This window comes from Eschrichtius robustus, chromosome 7 (assembly GCF_028021215.1).
Source record: "Eschrichtius robustus isolate mEscRob2 chromosome 7, mEscRob2.pri, whole genome shotgun sequence".
Lineage (NCBI taxonomy): Eukaryota > Metazoa > Chordata > Mammalia > Artiodactyla > Eschrichtiidae > Eschrichtius > Eschrichtius robustus.
The window spans coordinates 13,890,026-13,909,936 of record NC_090830.1 but is presented as its reverse complement, the minus strand read 5'-3'; the positions used below and the strand labels follow the sequence as shown (position 1 = coordinate 13,909,936).

The 19,911-nt window shown below is 44.7% G+C and overlaps 2 protein-coding genes across 5 annotated transcripts in view; one reads left to right on the top strand and one right to left on the bottom strand.

The window, feature by feature from the left end:
* TTC13 (tetratricopeptide repeat domain 13) overlaps window positions 1–5,688 on the bottom strand; it is a 69,003-nt gene extending 63,315 nt beyond the window's left edge. For all 4 annotated transcript variants that reach the window (XM_068547626.1, XM_068547627.1, XM_068547628.1 and 1 more), the window contains exon 1: window positions 5,347–5,688. In XM_068547626.1, the coding sequence (XP_068403727.1) occupies window positions 5,347–5,614 (268 nt within the window). In that variant the 5' untranslated portion in view covers window positions 5,615–5,688. The remainder of the gene's footprint in view (window positions 1–5,346) is intronic.
* A 177-nt stretch (window positions 5,689–5,865) lies between these two features.
* ARV1 (ARV1 homolog, fatty acid homeostasis modulator) lies at window positions 5,866–19,125 on the top strand. Its single transcript, XM_068547621.1, has 5 exons — window positions 5,866–6,102; window positions 10,562–10,681; window positions 13,333–13,486; window positions 16,185–16,409; window positions 17,212–19,125. The coding sequence occupies exons 1-5, from the start codon at window positions 5,890–5,892 to the stop codon at window positions 17,352–17,354; spliced, it is 855 nt and encodes a 284-aa protein (XP_068403722.1). The 5' UTR covers window positions 5,866–5,889; the 3' UTR covers window positions 17,355–19,125.
* Window positions 19,126–19,911: the final 786 nt, after the last annotated feature.

Below are 19,911 nucleotides of genomic sequence, written 5' to 3'. Positions count from 1 at the left end.
AGGGCTCTCACGACAAAGAGCCACCCCTAAATCAGATGACTTTCTGAAAAATGCTGTTCACCCTCCCAGTGATCAGTCGTCTGGGCTGGTTGAGGTAACAATACAGGAATCTCTTCATCACTCTGTGCCTCAGTCTCTGTGCTCAAAATGAGCTAGCTCCTTGACACTGTCAAATTTACTGAGTATGCCTTGAAAAGATCAGAAGAGATCTGCCACAAAACTGTGTACGATAACTAACGCAGAAAATCAGGACCAAGGGGAAAAAGGATCAAGCAAATACACTAACGGTAAGGGTTACCACAGCTGCCGTAACTGAGCATAAAAAACTTGGCTCTTAACTTCCCCGCAGCCAGAGCAAAAGAGGAAACAGCTCTCATTATAGATGTTTCCCTCTATTGATTCGTTACCACCTCTAAGACACAGCAGTAATTTAAGGCTGTGAACAATAAGACCGATTTCATGTATTTAAATAACCAATTCCTCAGTTAAGAGAGAGACCATAAATACTGACAATCTCTTTAAGTCTGACTGACTTTGTCAAAAACACAGAGCTAGGTTCACAGCTACTTCCTTGTTTTTCTGGCAGTTAAAGCTCCCAAACCAGATAGACACTCATGTTCCGTTCTCCACAAAGAACAGTGGGAAAATGAAATAAACTCAAATCTGGGATTGTTAATTTCAACAAACTAAAGAAAAGTACTTCAGGTTGCAAATTAATCATTGAACTCGACTGAGGCATTAAGCATGGATAGTGCTAATGTCACCAGTTAGATGAAAATGACCACAAAGACATCAAGTACAAAACTACCTCACCTAAGAGCAGACAAAAAACTCTCAAGAAGGCAGTTAAAAAAAAAAAAAAAGAAAAACACATAAATTCAGTTCTTATTAATACATTTTCAAATAAGGAAAACAAAAGTATTTTTGAAACAAGTACTAGAAATGCATATGTTTGAACTAAAATACAGGTGGACCATCTGTAAAGAACACATAAAGACATATTTAATACAGACGAATGCTGCACTGGAATAAGATGCAGCTTAGCTTTTTTTTTTTTTTTTTTTTTTTTTTTTCACACACACACACTTGCAGCTTAGCTTTGCTAGTTACAGCAGAGGAGAAATCCTGAATTCTTGAATCAGTGGACAAGGTACAACTTAACTAGACCTTACTTTACCAGATCTGTGACATCAGGGGGTCAAGTTAAGATATGGCTAAGCTCTCTCTCTAAGCCTCACTCCATCCGGGTCTCTGCTCGTGTCACCTTAGCAGAGGCCTCCCCAGGCCACCTCTCAAAGAAGCATCCCCACACCACTCTATTCCTAAAGGCGCTTATCACCAGGCCTGCTGCACGCTGCTCCTTCCCCCACCAGAACACAGGCTGCACTGAGGAACTCAGCCGACCGTGCTGTAACCCCAGGGTCTACAACACTGAGTAGAATCTAGGAGGCACACAAACAGGTTTTCAGTTAAAGACCAGATCCAGGGACTTCCCTCGTGGTCCAGTAGTAAAGAATCCACCTTGTAATGCAAGGGACGCAGGTGCGATCCCTGGTCAGGCTACTAAGATCCCACATGCTGCGGGGTAACTAAGCCCGTGTGCCACAACTACTGAGCCCGCGTGCCTCAACTAGAGAGCCTGCGTGTCGCAAACTACAGAGCCCACGCGCCCTGGAGCCTGCGTGCCACAACTAGAGAAGACAAAACCCACACGCTGCAACTAGAGAGAAGCCCATGCACCAGAATGAAGAGCCCACACACCGCAATGAAAGACCCCGCATGCCTCAACAAAGATCCCACATGCTGCAACTAAGACCCGACACAGCCGAAGTAAATAAAATTTAAAAAAAATAATAAATAAATCTTAAAAAAGAAAAAAGAACAGATGCAGTCCCCTCTACGGTTCAAGTATTAAGTTCAATGGAGCATGCTTGCACATAATGTAAACATAAAATTCCAGGACAAGTTACCGAAGACTACGACTTGCAACAAATAAAGCTTAAGGGCATAGGACTTTATCAATTATACTGGTAAGAAATTATACTAACACGCAAATATTACTGACGGGAAGCTCACAAACGGTCGGGAGGCCAGGTTCAAATCCTGGCTCGACTCTCTACTGTGTGACCATTCTTAACTTCTCTTTGCCTCAGTTTCCCCTTACATAAAATGGAGACAAAAACAGTACCTGCTTCAGTGTCAAGTACTGTGTGAAATAAGGACGCAGTGTTGACAAGGATAAAACCAAGGGAAAGAATCAGGGGAAAACTTCTGTTCCTTATTGCTTCCCACAGTTCCAAACTACAAACAGGGCAAAGATAACAAGGAAGGGAGGGAACATTTACTTTTATGTGAAAAATATGTACATTACCGTGTTCGTGTTTTTAAAAGAGCAAGGTAATTTTCACCACGGGAAAACAGCATATCAGAAGTCTGTGGTTACACATGCTTTTCAAATAAAAAGCGAAATGTAACAATGTGCTAGAGGAGAAAAGGCTGAAGGGGGGCTGGGGGACAGGAAAGCCGGGCTGAGGTCCGTGGCACTGAGATCACCCGTGCTTGTCGTCTGGGCAGCTGGGCCCCCAGGCTGCTCCCTGCGGCCCGGATTCCGGCCGCTGCCATTTTGCTGTCCAGACAGCTCCCAATTTGTTCTCTTCGGCCCTACAATCGCTGGAGGTTCTGCCTTAAGAGAATACATACCAGCTCACCTGAAGGTGTGCAGATGCAGACCCACGCAGGCATCAACTCAGTCATTTATACCCCAAAGCAGGGGGAAGGCTTCCGCAAAGTGGCCGTGCAGCCGCGGCTGCCCTCTGAATAGGGGCTGGCTTGATTTGGAGAGGCTTGCGCTGGATGAGCCAGCAGCGACAGTGACGTGATTAATAGCTGGTGAGGGCAGGGCTTGATTCTGAATAACTGATTGGTTCTGGATCCTGGCACTTGCTTAGACCCTAATGCTGATCATACGGGGGCTCTGGATGCAGAGCATGAGCCCCTCAGGCTACAATCTGGCTCGTCGTAAATCCTGAATTGCTGTTCTTCCTGGAACAGAGAGGGGCTGAGGCAGGTCTCACTTGCTTCTACCTGGCTGTCTAGGACAAGGAAGGAGAAATAAGAGACACGTGGGTGAGTCTCTACCACAAAAGAGACGGCTTTTGTCACACACTGCAGCCAGCAAAGCTAAGGGGAACACCTGGAGACCCAAGTAGCATAAGCAGTTGAACCTGGGAATCATTTCCTGAGGTGACAGCAGCCACTTCAGCACCGGTCGGCAGCTACTGGGACACTCATGTCAGCCCAGGGAAGGCTGCCTGGAAGACGTGTCACCGATTTTCAACAGCACGTTTTTAATTCCAAACTAAGAAAATAAGTACTACATGGAGGGTTACTGAAACATTTAAATAAATGATGCTTCAAGCTTCATAATACAGTGTTCATCCTCTGAAGCAGAGAACATTAGATAATGGTCTCCATATGTGAGGGAACGGAGGCTGAACAGGATTCCTCCAAACGCCCTGGTTCTGAAAACCTACATTTATCATTATTTGGGCGAAAAGCATAATACAAGTCAGAGGTGGCTCAAACGAGGACTCTTAACCATTGGCGTAAGCCTGATGTTACACGGTGAAATGAACCACCGATATCAATAATATCAGTTGATTTCATAATTTGTATCTTTCATCACCTAGAATCTGGGTCTCCTTTACCCAGTGAGCAACACGTGAATATAGGAGGGAAAGGAAAGGAGGATTTACACGCTACCTACTATATGCTTGTAAATATTACAGATGTTTTTTCCCTAACTATAACCACTGAGCGTTTCAGACAAATGTCGTCTGGAGTCTGACCACCTGGGCTCCTCCCCTTCCAGCTGTGGGCCCTCAGGAAAGTGATGATTTCACTGTGCCTCAGTTTTCTCCTCTGGGAAAAGGAGCTAGCATCCAATGATGTCGTTACCAGCGCTCTGACAGGCTAAGAGTATTGCCTAACCAACCTAAAGCTGTTACAACAGCACAGGGCACACAGCAGGCACCTGCGTACGTGTACGATCGCGATTTCCCATTTCCCTCACAGCATCCTTGTGAAGAAAATAAAACCCTGTAGGCAGGGAACAGTGTCTTCAATTTACAGAGGAGGCAATTCTGCAAAGACAGGCAGTTAACCTGCTCAGAGTCACAGAAAGTGACAGAGGTAACAGCCATTCTCTCTCCACTGTGCAGTGCTGGCCGTGTCATTCATGTTGTTACCAGCCACGGCTTACTTCCAAATACAGAAGTCACACAGCCCTCGGCGAGCGAGACGTCCTCAAGGAAGTCAGATTGTGCTGAAAGGAAATCAGACTGTGCTAATCTCGACATTTCATCTCAACCAAAAAACACTTATTGTCTCCCCAGGTACACAATGCTAGACTGCTGTCAGGCCATAAAAGCAAGCAGCAAGCTCCTAGTGAGTTAGGTAGACACGGACGTTTCAAAAGCAAGCCTTAAGGGAACTCACGGGCAAGAGGAAAGGGAAAGGACAAGGGAGTGGATTAAAAAGACACACTACAGACCTTCAAAACGAAAAATGTACGTATCTACCTTGCCCCTGAGGAATCTGCTCAGGACCTTAAACTGAGGCCAACAGCGCCCAATCTTAATGAATGAACTGGCCCACTTCCAACACACACACAGCTCTGACATACACAGGCCCGCAGGGCCCTTTTGACTCTCTGGGAGACACCTGACAGATCACAGGTCAATCTTAAAACAACTGGGAGCAAGATGTCAATGAACAGATTAAACGGCGTTACTCTTTTGTTCCCTCCTTTCTTCCCAGGGATCAAATTTGTACAGGCTATGTTTAATACAATACGTCAATCGGGAGGTCAGGAAACCTGATTTCCAGGCCTAAGATGGGCCAGACACCCCGGCTCCGGGCGCGGGTCCGGTCCTCTTTGTCCGTCAGTCCCTCCCTCGCTCCCACAGCACCCGCGGGGGCCAGAGCAGGGACTGGGGCTGCCCCGGGCCACCTGCCATCTCCTCCTCCACCCTCTCAAAAGTTGCTAGGGCTGCAGAGAGGCCGCCCTGGCCTCGGGGGCATGCTGTCAGCTCTTTTCACTATTCACCGCCCTCCCCACGGCGGCCTCGGGAGGAGGGCGCGCAGCGGCGTGGGTGTGAGCGGCGGGAAGCGGCCCCGGCGTGACACTTCGCGGAGCCGGCTCCCCCAGGGGCACACGCCGCGGCCGGTGCCGGCGAGGCCCGGGCTGCCCACACATCGGCCCCGGGGCCCGCGGCCCCCGGACCCGCCGCGCCGGCGCTCCGCGGCAACCCGGACGCCCGCCCACCGCCGCCGCCGGCCACTCACCGCCGCACTCGGCAGAGTACTGGTCCCCCCAGTCCCCGGCCTGCGGGCTGCAGCCGCCGCCCGCCGGGGCCTCCTGCTGCTGCCGGTGCTGCAGCTCCTGCTTGAGCAGGGACAGCGGCGAGTAGTGCTCGGTGGCTAGGGCGCCCGGTCGCGGCCCGTTGGATAGAACCCCCAGCAGCAGCAGCAGAACCAAGACTCGCCGGGCGGCGCCCGCGGCGGCCACAGCGCCGCCCCAGCAGCCGCAGCACCAGCAGCCGGCAGGTGCCATCTTCCCTCAGGGCGCATGTGCGACGGCCCTCGCCGCGCTCTGCGGCCTCCCAGCCTGAACCTGCGGCTGGCAGGTGGGCCGTGGCGAGGGGGCGGGAGAAGGAGAGTGGCAATGCCTCCTGGGAGTTGTAGTCCTAGTTCAGCCAGCCTGCGATCCCCTTTTCGGTGCTGGGACTGCGAGTCCCGGTAAGCATCGCGCGGCGCAAGGCTTCCGGTCTGGCGTCTGACGTCTTCCCCGCCACTGAATCGGAAGTTCTGGCCCGCAGTTGCGTGGAAATGGGCACTGATGGGCGGAGGAGTGGGTTTCGGCCCGGCAAGGGGAACACCGAAGGGGTGACAGCTGGAAAGGGGAAGACGGATGGGGTGGCAGTGACTCCTACTACTGCTGCTGCCTCGGCCTCCTGCCAGTACAGGTGCATCGAATGCAACCAAGAGGCCAAGGAGTTGTATCGAGACTACAGCCACGGTGTGCTGAAGATAACCATCTGTGTGAGTTGTCAGGTGTGGGATGTCCTTGGGGAAAAAATGGCGCAGCGAGGTTTGGGAACCGTGAGAGACCATGGTACCTTTACCGGATTTTTAGGGTGATAAAAATAAAAAACCAACGAGTTTCAGGGTCCTCTAATACAGACTTCAGTTCGGTGCTTGACATTCCCGTTCCTGCTCAGTCGAACCTTTGCATGAATACCTATAGTGGTAGAGAAGTCATACCCTACAGCGCTTTTCTCATACCGGTCACGTTTGCTGACCCGGGCGAACGAATCCTCGGACGGAGATGGATGCAGGTGTTGTGCGTAGAAATTTAAAGATCGGATTAGGGTGACATTTGGGCTCACGCCAAAGCTATTTCATTCTTATTCTCCCTTTGATAGACAGATGTTACCATCTTTACACTTAATAACCTATAGTAAACTCTCCTAGAATACTTTTTCAAGCTTCATCCATTGTGGTTTTTGAATGTACAGTATTATGTACAAAGCACGATGCTAGACGTTGGTGATATAAAAACCAAAAATGAAGAAGTAAAAATTCTCTGCCTGGAACAGTCTTCTCTCAGGTATCTGTGTGGCTCATTCCCTCACCTCCTTCAAGGACTTTTCTCGAATATCTTATAGAGAGGCCTACTCTGACCACCCTATTAAAAATGATGATCCCCCCCTTCAAGGCTGGTATACCTTATCACCCTTCCCTGCTTATCTTTCTCCATAGTACCTATCATCTTCTAATATTGTATATAATTGACTTTATTATTTATTGCCTGTCTCCTCCCACTGGAATGTAAGCGACACAAGGAGAGAGATTGTGTATGTTTTATTCATTAATGTAGTTGGACCACCCAGGACAGTGTCTGACACATAGTAGGTATTAAATAAATATTTGTTGAATGAATGAACCATTTCTAGGTTTTTTAGATGATCATATCCTAGGCCATCCCGGTATGAGAGAACAGTAAGTTATGTGTGGTCTAAACTTAATGGCTTTGGACTAGTCCAATTAAATGGCCCATCTAAGAGACGACAGCCACATAACTGTGAATACAGTTTGTCCAAAGAAAAGCTAGTAAATGCCTATGCATTTTAGTTAGCAGTGATTTGTAATATAATCTGTATTTTAAAAAATTATTGGCATTAGGCTAACAACAACAAAATCCCTGTTCAAATCATCAGACGCTGGCTTCTCTATACTTTTACTTATGTAAAGAGAAAATAATTATTGGATAGCTATTTAGGTCAACAGCTATACTCTCCCCCACTTTTTTCCCCCCGACATCGCACTTTCTCACCCAGGAGACAGATTTTAGAGTAATATTTGGAATATTGAATGGTGGTACTGTACATTATGGCTTATTGTACACAGTCGTTCCCTAATGAAACAGGGTAGGTAGTATCCTTGTTTATATCATGCTAATGCTTAATGATATGCATGATTGCATTACTCAGAAAAATCATTCATGTGATGCCAGACTCTGAAAATAAAACCATAAAGTAATTAACTTTGTAAAGACTGTCCAAGTCCTGACATGAAAAGTAAAAAGTTTTTAGACATCAGGCTATTTGCTGTGAAAAAATATACAAAGTTTCTAAGTGGTTACAGCTGGTAACTTATAGGTACTTTGATCTCTGCTGTATTTGGAGTCAGCAGTGTACTCAGCCTGATCTCCTACCAGTATTTTCCATTCTAATCTCCCTTCCCTTTGCTCTTCTTGCTTTTTCCTGCCATTCCTCCCAGCTTGCCTATCTGTGTTTCTCTAATTTTCTTCTAATGGAAGCATGTCCCTTGCTTTTAGTCACTCTCTCTGCTTCAGCGCTTCACAATTTATTATAGTTATGTTAAAGATATTGTACTTTTAATATCCTGAGGAGCCTGGCCTATTTTAAGTGCTCAGGTATTTGCTAAATCCATTATGGTAACCAAACAAAACGAGACTCCTCTGAGATTGTCTCAAGTTTTAGTTCTGTTTCGGACAACAAGATGCAGCTTTCACCCCTGGTTGCTGGGTGCAAAGATGAATAAGACAGCACTGCCCTCACAGGTTCCGCTTCTCAGATATGCGTTTGCTTATTGTGGAGCTAAAATTTGAGAATGAGTGGGGAAGAGGATAGTCTTGGAGATGATGGGAAGGAAGAAGCAGCAAGAATATTCATGAAAAAAAAATGGCCAATTTATATTCTGAAAGAGATGTGATTCATTATAGAATTAGAGAACATAGCAGCAGAAACTAAGCCATATCCATGTTAAAATGGAACTAAGCCATATGCATGTTAAAATGGAACTAAGCCATATCCATGTTAAAATATCCATGTTAAAATGTTAAATGGAAGCAGTATTTGAGTTCCCAGGGTGTGCATGGTCCCTATGCTGTAGGGATTTCTTAGAGGACAACTTTCTCTTTCAGGAGACTTGTCTATTAAGTAATAAATGATATGGAATAGAACAACTTTGCCAGAATAAGAAAACGTTTCTACTACATTTAGCTATCTCCCAATCGGATGTTTTACCACATTTGTTTGTTTTGTGTGTGTGTGTGGTTTGACCCATTACATTCAAGGTGAAGGAAGCACTCGAGGAAAAAGCAAATAACAGAAGCAGAACAAGGAAAAAATTTGGCCTAAACTGATAGGGAGGGAACCAGCAGACTTTAATGAATTCTCAATGTTTCTGAAATACTCAGCGTGTTGGGAAGGGAAGATGGGCATAGCACATAGCATGTCCCATGATACCAGCAGCTGCCTCTTCTGTTTGGGTTCATGTCACCCTGTGCTCATTCCATTGTAGCACTTACAGTAGCATGTTTATTTGACTTCCCCTTCTAAACTGTAAGGTCCTTGAGGGTAGAGCTTATGTCTCAAGGAAAGTATCTAGCACTGTGGAAGTGCCTGGTCCATCGACATGGCTAAGGAAAGAGAGCTGTTACGAGTGTAATAGGCACTCCAAACACACATGTCAGACAAACGATTGCAAAAGGAGTAACTACGCTGCTGTGTCTCCTGCTGCTGGTTTCTGCCGACCTCCTTCTAAAAAATGTCCAAATCCCGTCTTAGACTTGTGATGCTGTCAGAAGATGGGTTTTAGGGAACTTTTAAAGGACAGAGAGAGGATCCCTGACCAGTCTGCAGTTTCATTTTAAAGTGAAGTAGCATCTCTGGTCTTCCATTCTCACTCGTATAAAGAGAGGAAGTGTCCTCCACATGAGTAGCACAGGGAGAGGTTCTAGAAAACAGCTCTGTCATGTATATAGAATTCCTGATTCTGTGGCTTCTGTTTAGATACTGGCTTACTCTTTGCTCAGCTAAAAAGCCTAACCTCTTAAACCTCAGATCTATTAGGTGGATTTAAATTTGGAGTAATAGCACATCTCCCTTCATTGGTCCACCTGATGACTAGACAAACATACACACTTCTTGTAATGACATGAGTGAAGTGGAGAAACTTTAAATTGGAAATGAATCTAACTCTTCATGACATTGGGAGTGCAGGGTTCATATTCTTCAATGCACTCCATTTTTCTTCTACCACTTTGATATAATTAAAAGGCCATCCTAGTATGTTTGCATATCCATCACTTCTTCTATTTCTATTTTATCCCCTCAAAGTTTCAGAATGTTTTGTGTTTGAATTGTAGCCATTAGTTTATGCAGTGAATAGGAGCCTTGATGCAACTTTGTAGCTAATACTCTTTCAAATGTCATTTCTAATGAGCTTGTTCTCCTATACCTGCGTTTTATATGTTCTGATGGTATTGGGATTTCATAACATTGTAATCACGTGTGTCCAAAAAAAAAAAAAAAAGCCCTTTAATAGGAATGGCTGAGAGCCCAGAGAGCCTTGATTTGGGCAACTTAGAACCAGGCGGCACAACCCCGTTCCTTACATACAGCCAGTGTTCTCCAGTGTCTACTGTGGCAGAGAAGGACCATTTTCTTGCCATGTTCTCCATGGAGAGAAAGACAGGCTTCTCTTGGTATGTGCCACCCGAGGATTCCTACCTGCCTGGAGCTCTCAGAAGCTCTGGGTGCAGGGTTACTTTTCTGAACCCTTTTCTCCAAATCATGTTTCAAGAACCACAAAGTTGGGGCCACCTAGCCAACAGGCAATGAAAGTACATTATAAACTTACTTATTTTATAATAATTCCTACAAATTGAAAGTTGCGTGTTCTGAGATACTTTCCTGCCTAAAATCAGTCTTTAAATCAAATATCTTTTGGGTCTTCTTAAATATGAGATTAAAAGATTAATATTTTTAGCCTAGAAGATTATATTTAGTCATTTCTGAAACCAGGTCTTATGCAGATGAACATTTTGTATCTGAATGGAAGTTTATTTAAATAAATGCCGATGTAGCCTTATTGCCATACAAATCCAAAATAGACTCTGCTGTTTTGAAATCCTTTAAGATTTCAGAATGTATGAATATGTTTATTCTAATATTATCTTGCATTATTTCAGAAATCCTGCCAGAAACCTGTAGACAAATATATCGAGTACGATCCTGTTATTATCTTGATTAATGCTATTTTATGCAGAGCCCAGGCCTACAGGCATATTCTTTTCAATACCAAAATAAATGTAAGTTGTTATAATTTTTTTCTTTTCTAATTTTACTCGATGATTTTGCATTTTTAAATAATAACCTCAACAATTTTGAACAGAATTAAAGAATATTATTTAAACAAAGAAATTCTAACAAGAGTGGGTCTTTTATCTCAACAATGTCTGGAAATTTCTAGAAACAGCAGGCACTGCTTTTTAAAAAAGTGTACAATGTTTAGTGTATATTTAAGAATATGGTCACTAGCAGGAAGTTGACAAACCATAATCTGGATTGCCTTTTAGTAGGTTACCTTTTGAAACAGACATCAATAATTTTGAACAGAATAAAATGAAATATAACCTGGTAGGGAGAGAATTATACCTAAAAGAAGTAAGCAAACATTGAAAGAAAAAGATTTAAAAACATCACTTATTACATGTTATACTCTGCTGTTCAGGGAACACATGAGGTGAAAAATCAGAAAAGTCCTAATATATGAAGTTGGATTTTTTTTTTTTTTTTTGAAATATACATTTAATGTACTGACTTGTGAACTCTTTTAATAGTTTGGCTAGGGTTGACAAATAAAATACAGGACATCCAATTAAACTTGGAAGTCAGATAAACAATAAATAATTTGTTAGCATATGTCCTAAGTATTGCATGGAACATACATACACAAAGTATTTGTCGTTGATCTAAAATGCGTATTTAACTGGGTGTCCTGTATTTTTCTTTGCCAAATCTGGCACCCCTGATTTTGGGCTGACGGGGACAGTAACAGTGCAATTTATTTTCCCTGTGCCTCCTCCCCCAAGTTAAACAACCCAGGCAGTGTTTATATTAGTAATATAATTGAGTCTCAAACCTTGCTACACATGAGAATCACCTGGGGGAGACGGAGGGGATGGCAGTTCATTCTTCCAAGCCGAGGCCTCACCCAGAACCAGTTATATCCGAATCTTTGGGGATGGCATCCAGGAAAGAGTATTTCTAGAACTCCCTGGGCAGTTCCAGAGTGCAGCCAGGAGCACCAGTGCGCCAGCTGGAGGAGCCTCAGGACCTCCCACCCGCGCTTGTCCCTGGACCACATCGAGTTTGCACACACACTTTCTCTTCCCCACTTTATATCAATGTCAACCCATAGGAGATAAATAAATGATAAACGTCAACCCATGGGAGATAAATAAGTGATAAATGAATGATAAATGTCAACCCATGGGAGAAATATATAGAACAAAGCCACTTCTTGTTGCCTAGTATTTTCTGTTTTTGCCAAAATTTCAGCCTCTTGAAAACTTCCAGCTTTTAATTGCTTTCACTATTTTCATTTATACTCATCCAACCTAGGGGCACTTTTTAAGAAATTCATGTTCAGACTAATCGTTTCTTCGGAGGAATCATGAAATCTTCAGGTTAAATCTATCCTCTTATTGCTGCTTCCATCTCTCCCGAGTCACATAAATTCTTGCTGGATTCCGTGTATCAGACGAATGTTGAAAATATAATGAAGGGTGAACTACTATTTAAAGCAGTGATTCTTAACCAGGGGTGCACATTAGAATTCACCCTCTGGGTGTGGAGAAAAGGGAACCCTCTTGCACTGTTGGTGGGAATGTAAATTGATATAGCCACTATGGAGAACAGTATGGAGGTTGCTTAAAAACACTAAAACTAGAACTACCATATGACCCAGCAATCCCACTACTGGGCATATACCCTGAGAAAACCATAATTCAAAAAGACACATGCACCCCAATGTTCCTTGCAGCACTATTTACAATAGCCAGGTCATGGAAGCAACCTAAATGCCCATCGACAGACGAATGGATAAAGAAGATGTGGCACATATATACAATGGAATATTACTCAGCCGTAAAAAGAAACAAAATTGAGTTATTTGTAGTGAGGTGGATGGACCTAGAGTCTGTCATACAGAGTGAAGTAAGTCAGAAAGAGAAAAACAAATACCGTATGCGAACACATATATGGAATCTAAAAAAAAAAAAAAAGGTTCTGAAGAACCTAGGGGCAGGACAGGAATAAAGACGCAGACATAGAGAATGGACTTGAGGACACGGGGAGGGGGAAGGGTAAGCTGGGACGAACTGAGAGAGTGGTATGGACATATATACACTACCAAATGTAAAATAGCTAGCTAGTGGGAAGCAGCCGCATAGCACAGGGAGATCAGCTCTGTGCTTTGTGACCACCTAGAGGGGTGGGATAGGGAGGGTGGGAGGGAGACACAAGAGGGAGGAGATATGGGGTTATATGTATATGTATAGCTGATTCACTTTGTTATAAAGCAGAAACTAACACACCATTGTAAAGCAATTATACTCCAATAAAGATGTTAAAAAAAAAAATTCACCCTCTGCCTGGAACTGTTTCAAAATATGCATGCCTAGGATTTACTTCCACAGATTCTGAATCAGGACTGGGGCGTAGACATTTGTGTTTCAAAAACTCTCCCCATGTGATGCTTCTGCTGAACATTGCTGTTTAAGAACTACTGGTTACAGACTGAATACAATTGGCATTTAATTGGGCAGTTCAGAGTTTGACAAGCTACTAGGTGGGACATTCTTCAAAAACCACAGAAGTTAGCTCTGTCTGTGCCTATTGGTGTTAAGTACAGTTGTTTCTTTACCTGATTGAATGGCAATGTCTTTTTGACTACCAGATGCACGGAAAACTCTGCGTGTTTTGTTTGCTTTGTGAAGCGTACCTGAGATGGTGGCAGCTTCAAGATTCGAGCCGGAGCGTTGATCCTGACGACTTTATCAGATATGCTAAAGAGTGGGATTTCTATAGAATGTTTGCCATTGCTTCTCTAGGTAGGAAGAAGCCATGCTTTCTATTCTTAGTTGACCTAACATTTTGATTTTAAAATTAAGGTATGTGGTCTTAATCATTGGTAAAGAGGAGCTAGTCAGAAGACTTGAGACTAAATTTTCAGCTGTACCACTAATCTGCTAGGTGAGTTTGTATAAATCACCTGCTTTCTTACTTTTTGTTACAACACATATGGCATGGAAATAATTATGCTTATCAGATCAGAGTGTTTCATAAAGTATTTTGAGACACAGTATTTTTAGTAAAATTCTTCAATATAAGTTCTGATTATCCAATCTGAAGATTGCCTGAATCTCATCTTTATTAAAACAGATTGATAATTGCCAGGCATTATTCAATGTATTATACTAACTGCATTGTACTAATGCAATGTATTTAATAGGGGAAACTTGTTATTTACCTGACTGCATGCAGGGAAAGGGCTACTCCCCCAAATTCTTTAAGTTCTGAAATGGCTTTGCTTCAGAATTTGCATTTGTGACTTAGGTCAGAATTGGGTTGAATTAATTTCTGTGACTATTTTATTACTTACTGGTTTACATGCTTTTCTGCTTCTAAAATCTTCTATTATACTGAAATATTATTTTAGTAATATTGTCTCCAGCCCACTCCAATGTCATATTTCTGGGCTGTGTGTCCTCTTTTGTCCCTTTTTCTTCTCAATCTGCCCTTACTCCCTCGGCCCAGTGGTTTTAAAATTCATCCAGTCCCAGGGGTTTTAAAATTCATCTATATGCTGAGAATTCCCAAATGTACGTAATAATATTAAAAACATCCTTGAACACATCACCTAAACCAAGAACCAGAACCTAATATAATTTTAAGCTTTAAAGCAAAGCCTCTTAGAATTGCTATAGATAAACTGCTTTATGTCCATAATTTCTAAAAAACAAACCAGGCTTGTTTTCAAATAGTTTGGAATTTCTGTAGCACCGACTCTATAGTGGCTATTTTGACACTTGATCAGAAATTTTTTTCTACTGTTACTAAACTTTTTTATGTGTCTTAATCTAACCCCTAGTTAGGTTTCAAATCCCTAAAACAACTTATAGAGAATATTTTACACAAATACAGTATTTTACAACTTAAACACTGTTTTTACGGTATTATCAACTCAGTTTTCACAACCATCCTCTTCGGTGGGTCGATTGGGGCTCCTGCCCTATCCGCAGTTGTGGAAGCACAGGAACAGGAAGGGCAGATGGTTTACCCTAAGTCCCCCCGCAGGTTACTGTCAGCGCAGAGCCAGGGGAAGGTCTCCTGGTGCCCTGTCTCCCGTTTTCTCCACTGCCGCTCCTACGGAGCCCACCTGACCACGAACGCCTTAAGTACTAGGGGCTCTCCAACACCTGCCTTGTGAAAGACTGTGCAGAGCCCAAGGGCAGGTGCAGTTCCCTAAGTCTCCCAAGTTCTAAGCTAGCAAGCTATGGAGGGTGACCTAGTCAGCCCTTCCGTCCAGTGCAAGAAACCCTTCTCTCTAGATTCCTGCAAGAGGGTTTGAGTATCCCTAGTGACAGGAGACAACCCACCATCGTTAGATGGTTCTTGTTGTTAGGGAGTTCTTTATTATTATTATTATTATTATTATTATTATTGGTCCAAAACCCAGGCTATATGATCTGCCTGTTTGAACAGATCCTTGCAGTTGACAAGTCCTTCAGTCATTTTGAGATAGTGTGTCTCCTGAAGAATATATCAAATTTCATGTGGGCTAACCATCCTAAATTATGTTTATCGATCCTAATCACCTATATTTGGAACCTCTTTATTTTGGCTAGATTCAGTTATAAAACATTTTAGAAAGAATACAGTTGTTTCTCCTGTAATGTGATACACGTGTTCCAGAAAAACCTGATCCTGCAGAAACCTAAATAACAGCTTATAGGAGAAGATAGAATTAGGGACAGACCATTCAAAATGTATGCAGCTGGGTAATCAGAGCACTAACAAACTTAATAAAAAGAATAATGCAGTTAAAAGAAATGTTAAATTCCTAGTTGATGGGAACAGAACAGATTGTGCTGTATTCTGACTGTGGGACACCAGGGGAACTATTGCTTCTTCTAGTCTGGGCTCTTGCCTCTGAATGCTTTCTGGAAGGATATGGAATTACACTCAAAAAGTTTGTTAAAATGAGTAAGGGAAGTTTTAAATTTAGGTAACAGAGTATTCAAAATCTTATGGCTAATAGGCACTCAATAAAATAGTAGAAGAATGAACAACGAAAAACATCTTCATATGTCCTTCCTAGGATGGGTCCCATCTTTCAGATTTAAAAGCGTCCATTCTGCTGTCTGTTCTTTCTGTGGAGATCTCTAGTACTAAAGCTGTTTCAACAGAACCTTACTTCCTAAAAGGAACTTGAGAATGTTGACGATTACACTTCTCATGGAGTTACTTTTTCTTCAGAGGATGATGAGGTATTCCATGAAAGAATTACTGAAATATGTTTCTGAAATCATACCAGCAGGATTGGACACAAGAGACACGGATTGATTTTTTTTAAAAAAAAGGAAGAAGAAGAAGAAAAGGGGACAAAAAAGAAAATTTGATCTTGATAAAGCATTTCTTTTGTGGTCAGCTGATAGGCTGTATTTTGGAAATTGTGGTTTATTTGTTTTTAGGGGGCTCTGGGTTGGATTGGGACATTCATATCTTTATCTTTCATTTCCTCCTTAGAACAAACTGCCTATTTTACTGGCATTTTTACTTTCCTGTGGGTAGAACGACCCATAACAGCGAAAAAAACCCTCAACTTCGCTTTGCTGCTGAAAGCGTTGTTGCTATCTAGCTACGGAAAACTCTTGCTGATCCCGGCTGTCATTTGGGAACATGACTACACACCCCTGTGCCTCAGACTCATTAAAGTATTTGTCCTTACGTCAAATTTTCAGGCAATTAGAGGTATGTTTATGTCTTATTGTTTCCTCAGCTTTCAACCCATTTGAAGGCTTAAAGTCTTGTTTCTATAGAGTAGTTTTTATATAACCTGTTAAACGCTGGAATTTTTCGTAGAATAATCACAATGCCTAACATTTCTATAGTGCCTTACATATAGCACGTGTTCGGTGTGTGTTCAGTTTAACCACGTGGTACTCTTTAGTTTTCAAAATGCCTTCTTTATGCATTGTATCTATCCCGTGGGGTCTGTAGGGCAGCCATTATTGTCTCCACTTTATGACTCGTGGTGACTTGTCCAAGGTTACATGGCCGGCAGTTGTCAAGCCGGGGTAGGGTGCCAGCCTGCCTCCCAGCTCAGGACAGTTCTTAGTATATCAAGGAAGGGGTAAGCAGCCCTGTGTGTCTTCCTTTTTCCCACACATTGTGAGAAGTGCTATTTTAAATGAACCTATTATCTGATACTTCTTATAACGTTTATCATCTTGTAAACTATAAAACCAAGAGTATCAATTTTTTTCTGTTACTCTCTTTATAACCTTAGAATCTTTCATTTTCCTGTTTAATATTCACGGGAATCCGTGTCTTGATGTGAGCAGGAGAAGCTCAGTGTTTTTGTTATAAGCAGATGCTTTGGTTCTCTCAGAAGGTTTGCAGATGGAAAAGTAACAGCCTAGATTAATAAGAACAAATAGATTTTCTAAAAACAGCTTTACAAAACAACTCCATTCACACTACCACATAATTTACATGCTGGTATCATTTAATTAAACTCTTAAGAACTTATCAATTGCTTTCTCTTTTTCAGTGACCCTAAACGTCAACCGCAAGCTCTCCTTTTTGGCCATCTTGAGTGGCTTACTGGTGGAGAGCGCCATGGTCTACTTCTTCCAGAGGATGGCACGGGCTCTTGGAAGTGACTGTGCCATCTATAAATCTCAAGACTTTTGAAGAGGTACAGAGCATCTCTCAGTGTTCATGCACGCAGACAGGTGTCTTCCTCAAATTAGACAGATGTCGTCGCAGAATACATCACCCGCCCCCCGGCATCCGGGTGCCTCGAGGTCACCTCCATCTCCCTCGGGGTCTTCAGGGTCCTGCACTCTAGTTCTTTTGTCATCCACAGTGACATCAATAGCTATGTTTTTGTTGCTGCTGGAGCCCTGTTCTCACAGTTCTGTAACACCTTCCCTCCAATGCAGTCCTACTAAGACCTCGGACTCTGAAATCTGTCCCGCCAACAGCCGTCTCCTGCCCTTTCCAACCGTTCCACTCCCTCCCTCCCATCACCCCTGCCTTTGCTGCCTTTTGTACCTCTCTTCCCTAAACCTCTCACTTTCCTCTACTTCTCACCTCCCTTGCCTCTCTTTTAACTGTGCCTGGAACCTAGAGGCAGCTGTTGCCTTATCCTCTGTTAGTCCCTGGAAACGAGCCAGCTTCCTGCCCTTCTGTCAGCGCCCCCGTTAGAGCTCTTGGGGTGAGTTCAACACCCATTTCCTCTGTGAAGCCTGGCAGGCCATCCCTGTGTCCGCACAGAGCACGGCCGGGTGGCTGCTCCTGTCTCGAGGGCACCTCTAGGGACCCAACACACACACACACACACACACACACACCACACACACCCCCCACACACACACACCCCACACACACCCCCCACACACACACCACACACAACCACACACCACACACAACCACACACACACACACCACACACACACCACACACACCACACACACACACCGGCCTTAGAGCAGTTGTTCTGAAGTCTTCCCGCGCTCCTCACTTCCGTGTCTGCTGTCACTTTGCTGAGAATTGAGACTTACCAACTCCTTGAGTGTCCGTCTCTGTTCCAGAACTTGTTTGGGCGTCTGCCTTCTTTCCTCCTTCCCTCCATCCTGTCTCGGGAGTTAAGCTCAGCTTTCCACCCCCCGCCCCCCGCCCCGGGCGTGTTCCACCCTGCAGGTGTCCTCCTGCCTCTGGTCACCCTCAGGGGTCGGGACCACAGCTGCAGTCTGCCTTGAGGCAGGACGGGGCGACTTGAAGGCGGGGCAGCTGGCGAGGGAAGCACAGGGCAGGAGGGGGCAGGCGGCTTAAGCCGAGGCAGCTGTGGGCGCGCGCGTCCTCTTCCCGCAGACCTTCTCCGCCTCTCCTGGTACCTCGGCCTCCCTCCCTCCCCGCTCAGCTCACCCTCTTCCTCTCCACACCCTCACACATTGCTGCCTCATCACCCTCTCTCGTCTACGCTGGCTCCTTCCCCTCTGCCAACAGACGCGTGCAGCTCTTCACTTGCGAGCAGCTGCCCTGAGCCCCTCTCTCCACTGCCTTTCCTCTTTGCAAAACATACTTCCTCCCTAGTCTCCTGAGATCAGAAGGCAGCCAGCCGCCAGCTCTGTCAGGCTCCTTCCCGCCCCCGCTCTGCTCTGGAAGCGGCTGGCTTCTGACACAGGCCGCCCGGGCCCTTTCTGTCACCGACTTCCCTGTCTGTGCCCGGCTTCCGTCCTCAGCCCCCCCCGCTTCTCTCTCCTGCCGTGCAGACGCTCGGCTTCCACACGCCTTGACCCATCTCTTAGTGCAGCTTGCTTCCAGATCTTTCCAGATCTGATACCTCTAGCCCTCCGCCTCTGCCAGGTCACTCATGCCCTTCCACTGCCTCCGAGATACTGCCAGGACGGTGTGGCCATTACCTCTGAAATCGAACTCAGTACCCCGCCCGCCCGTCCCCATGGAATCAGAACCTTCCTGATGGCTTCTCATCTTGTCACTCAGACCCCAGCCCAAGCCTCCTGGTCTCCTGCTTCAAAGTTTATAACAGCCTCGCCCACCTTCAACCCATCTTCACAGAGCACGACTCCTGGTGTGTCTCTGAATTTTTCATCCTTTCCTGTTGTGGACAGGAGCTTCTGGTCTCCTCCTGAGAAACACCTTTTAGTGTTCTCTGCGCTCTAGTGCTAACTTCTCCTCTGCGGGCGTGCTCCTGCCCACGTTCTCTACTACACCCTCCTCATCCCCAAAGATGTCACGCCCTCCCCAGGACCCGGAGGGGCCTCTCCTCCGCCTAACCAGGTCAGTCACCTTTGCTTCTCCGTGGAACGAAGACCTTCCCCCCATTCCAGTCTGTTGTGCTCACTCCCTCCGTAGACCTCCCGGTGCCCAGCTCGGCACAGTCATGCTGCCGGAGCTCCTGAGACCCTCCCAGTGCTGAACACCTGTCCCCTCCTTCTGCTAGCGCTTCACTTGTCAGGCTACCCATGACAGCTTCTGGTTAGGAGCAGGTCACCCCTCTTTAACGTCCTTTACGTTGTCTCATGTTTTATGCTCGTCTCCCCCAGTCTGCTTGGGTGCCGGGAGAGGCCATGCCTGTGGTAACTGTGTCCCCCATAGTACAGGCCCTGCCCTAGTAAGTATCTGTTGATTTGATTTTCAGCAGAATGTGCCACTCTGAATACTTCCTTTATCACCCACAGTTTCCTTCCTTTTACTCTCTGGGGCATGACCAGCTGCGTCTGTA

Excerpts from the sequence above, each read along its gene's own strand:
- ARV1 (XM_068547621.1), top strand. The coding sequence starts at position 5,890 with ATGGGCACTGATGGGCGGAGGAGTGGGTTTCGGCCCGGCAAGGGGAAC. Across the intron at positions 6,103-10,561 it reads TGCTGAAGATAACCATCTGT|AAATCCTGCCAGAAACCTGT; the intron begins GTGAGTTGTCAG and ends GCATTATTTCAG. Across the intron at positions 10,682-13,332 it reads TTTTCAATACCAAAATAAAT|ATGCACGGAAAACTCTGCGT; the intron begins GTAAGTTGTTAT and ends TTTGACTACCAG.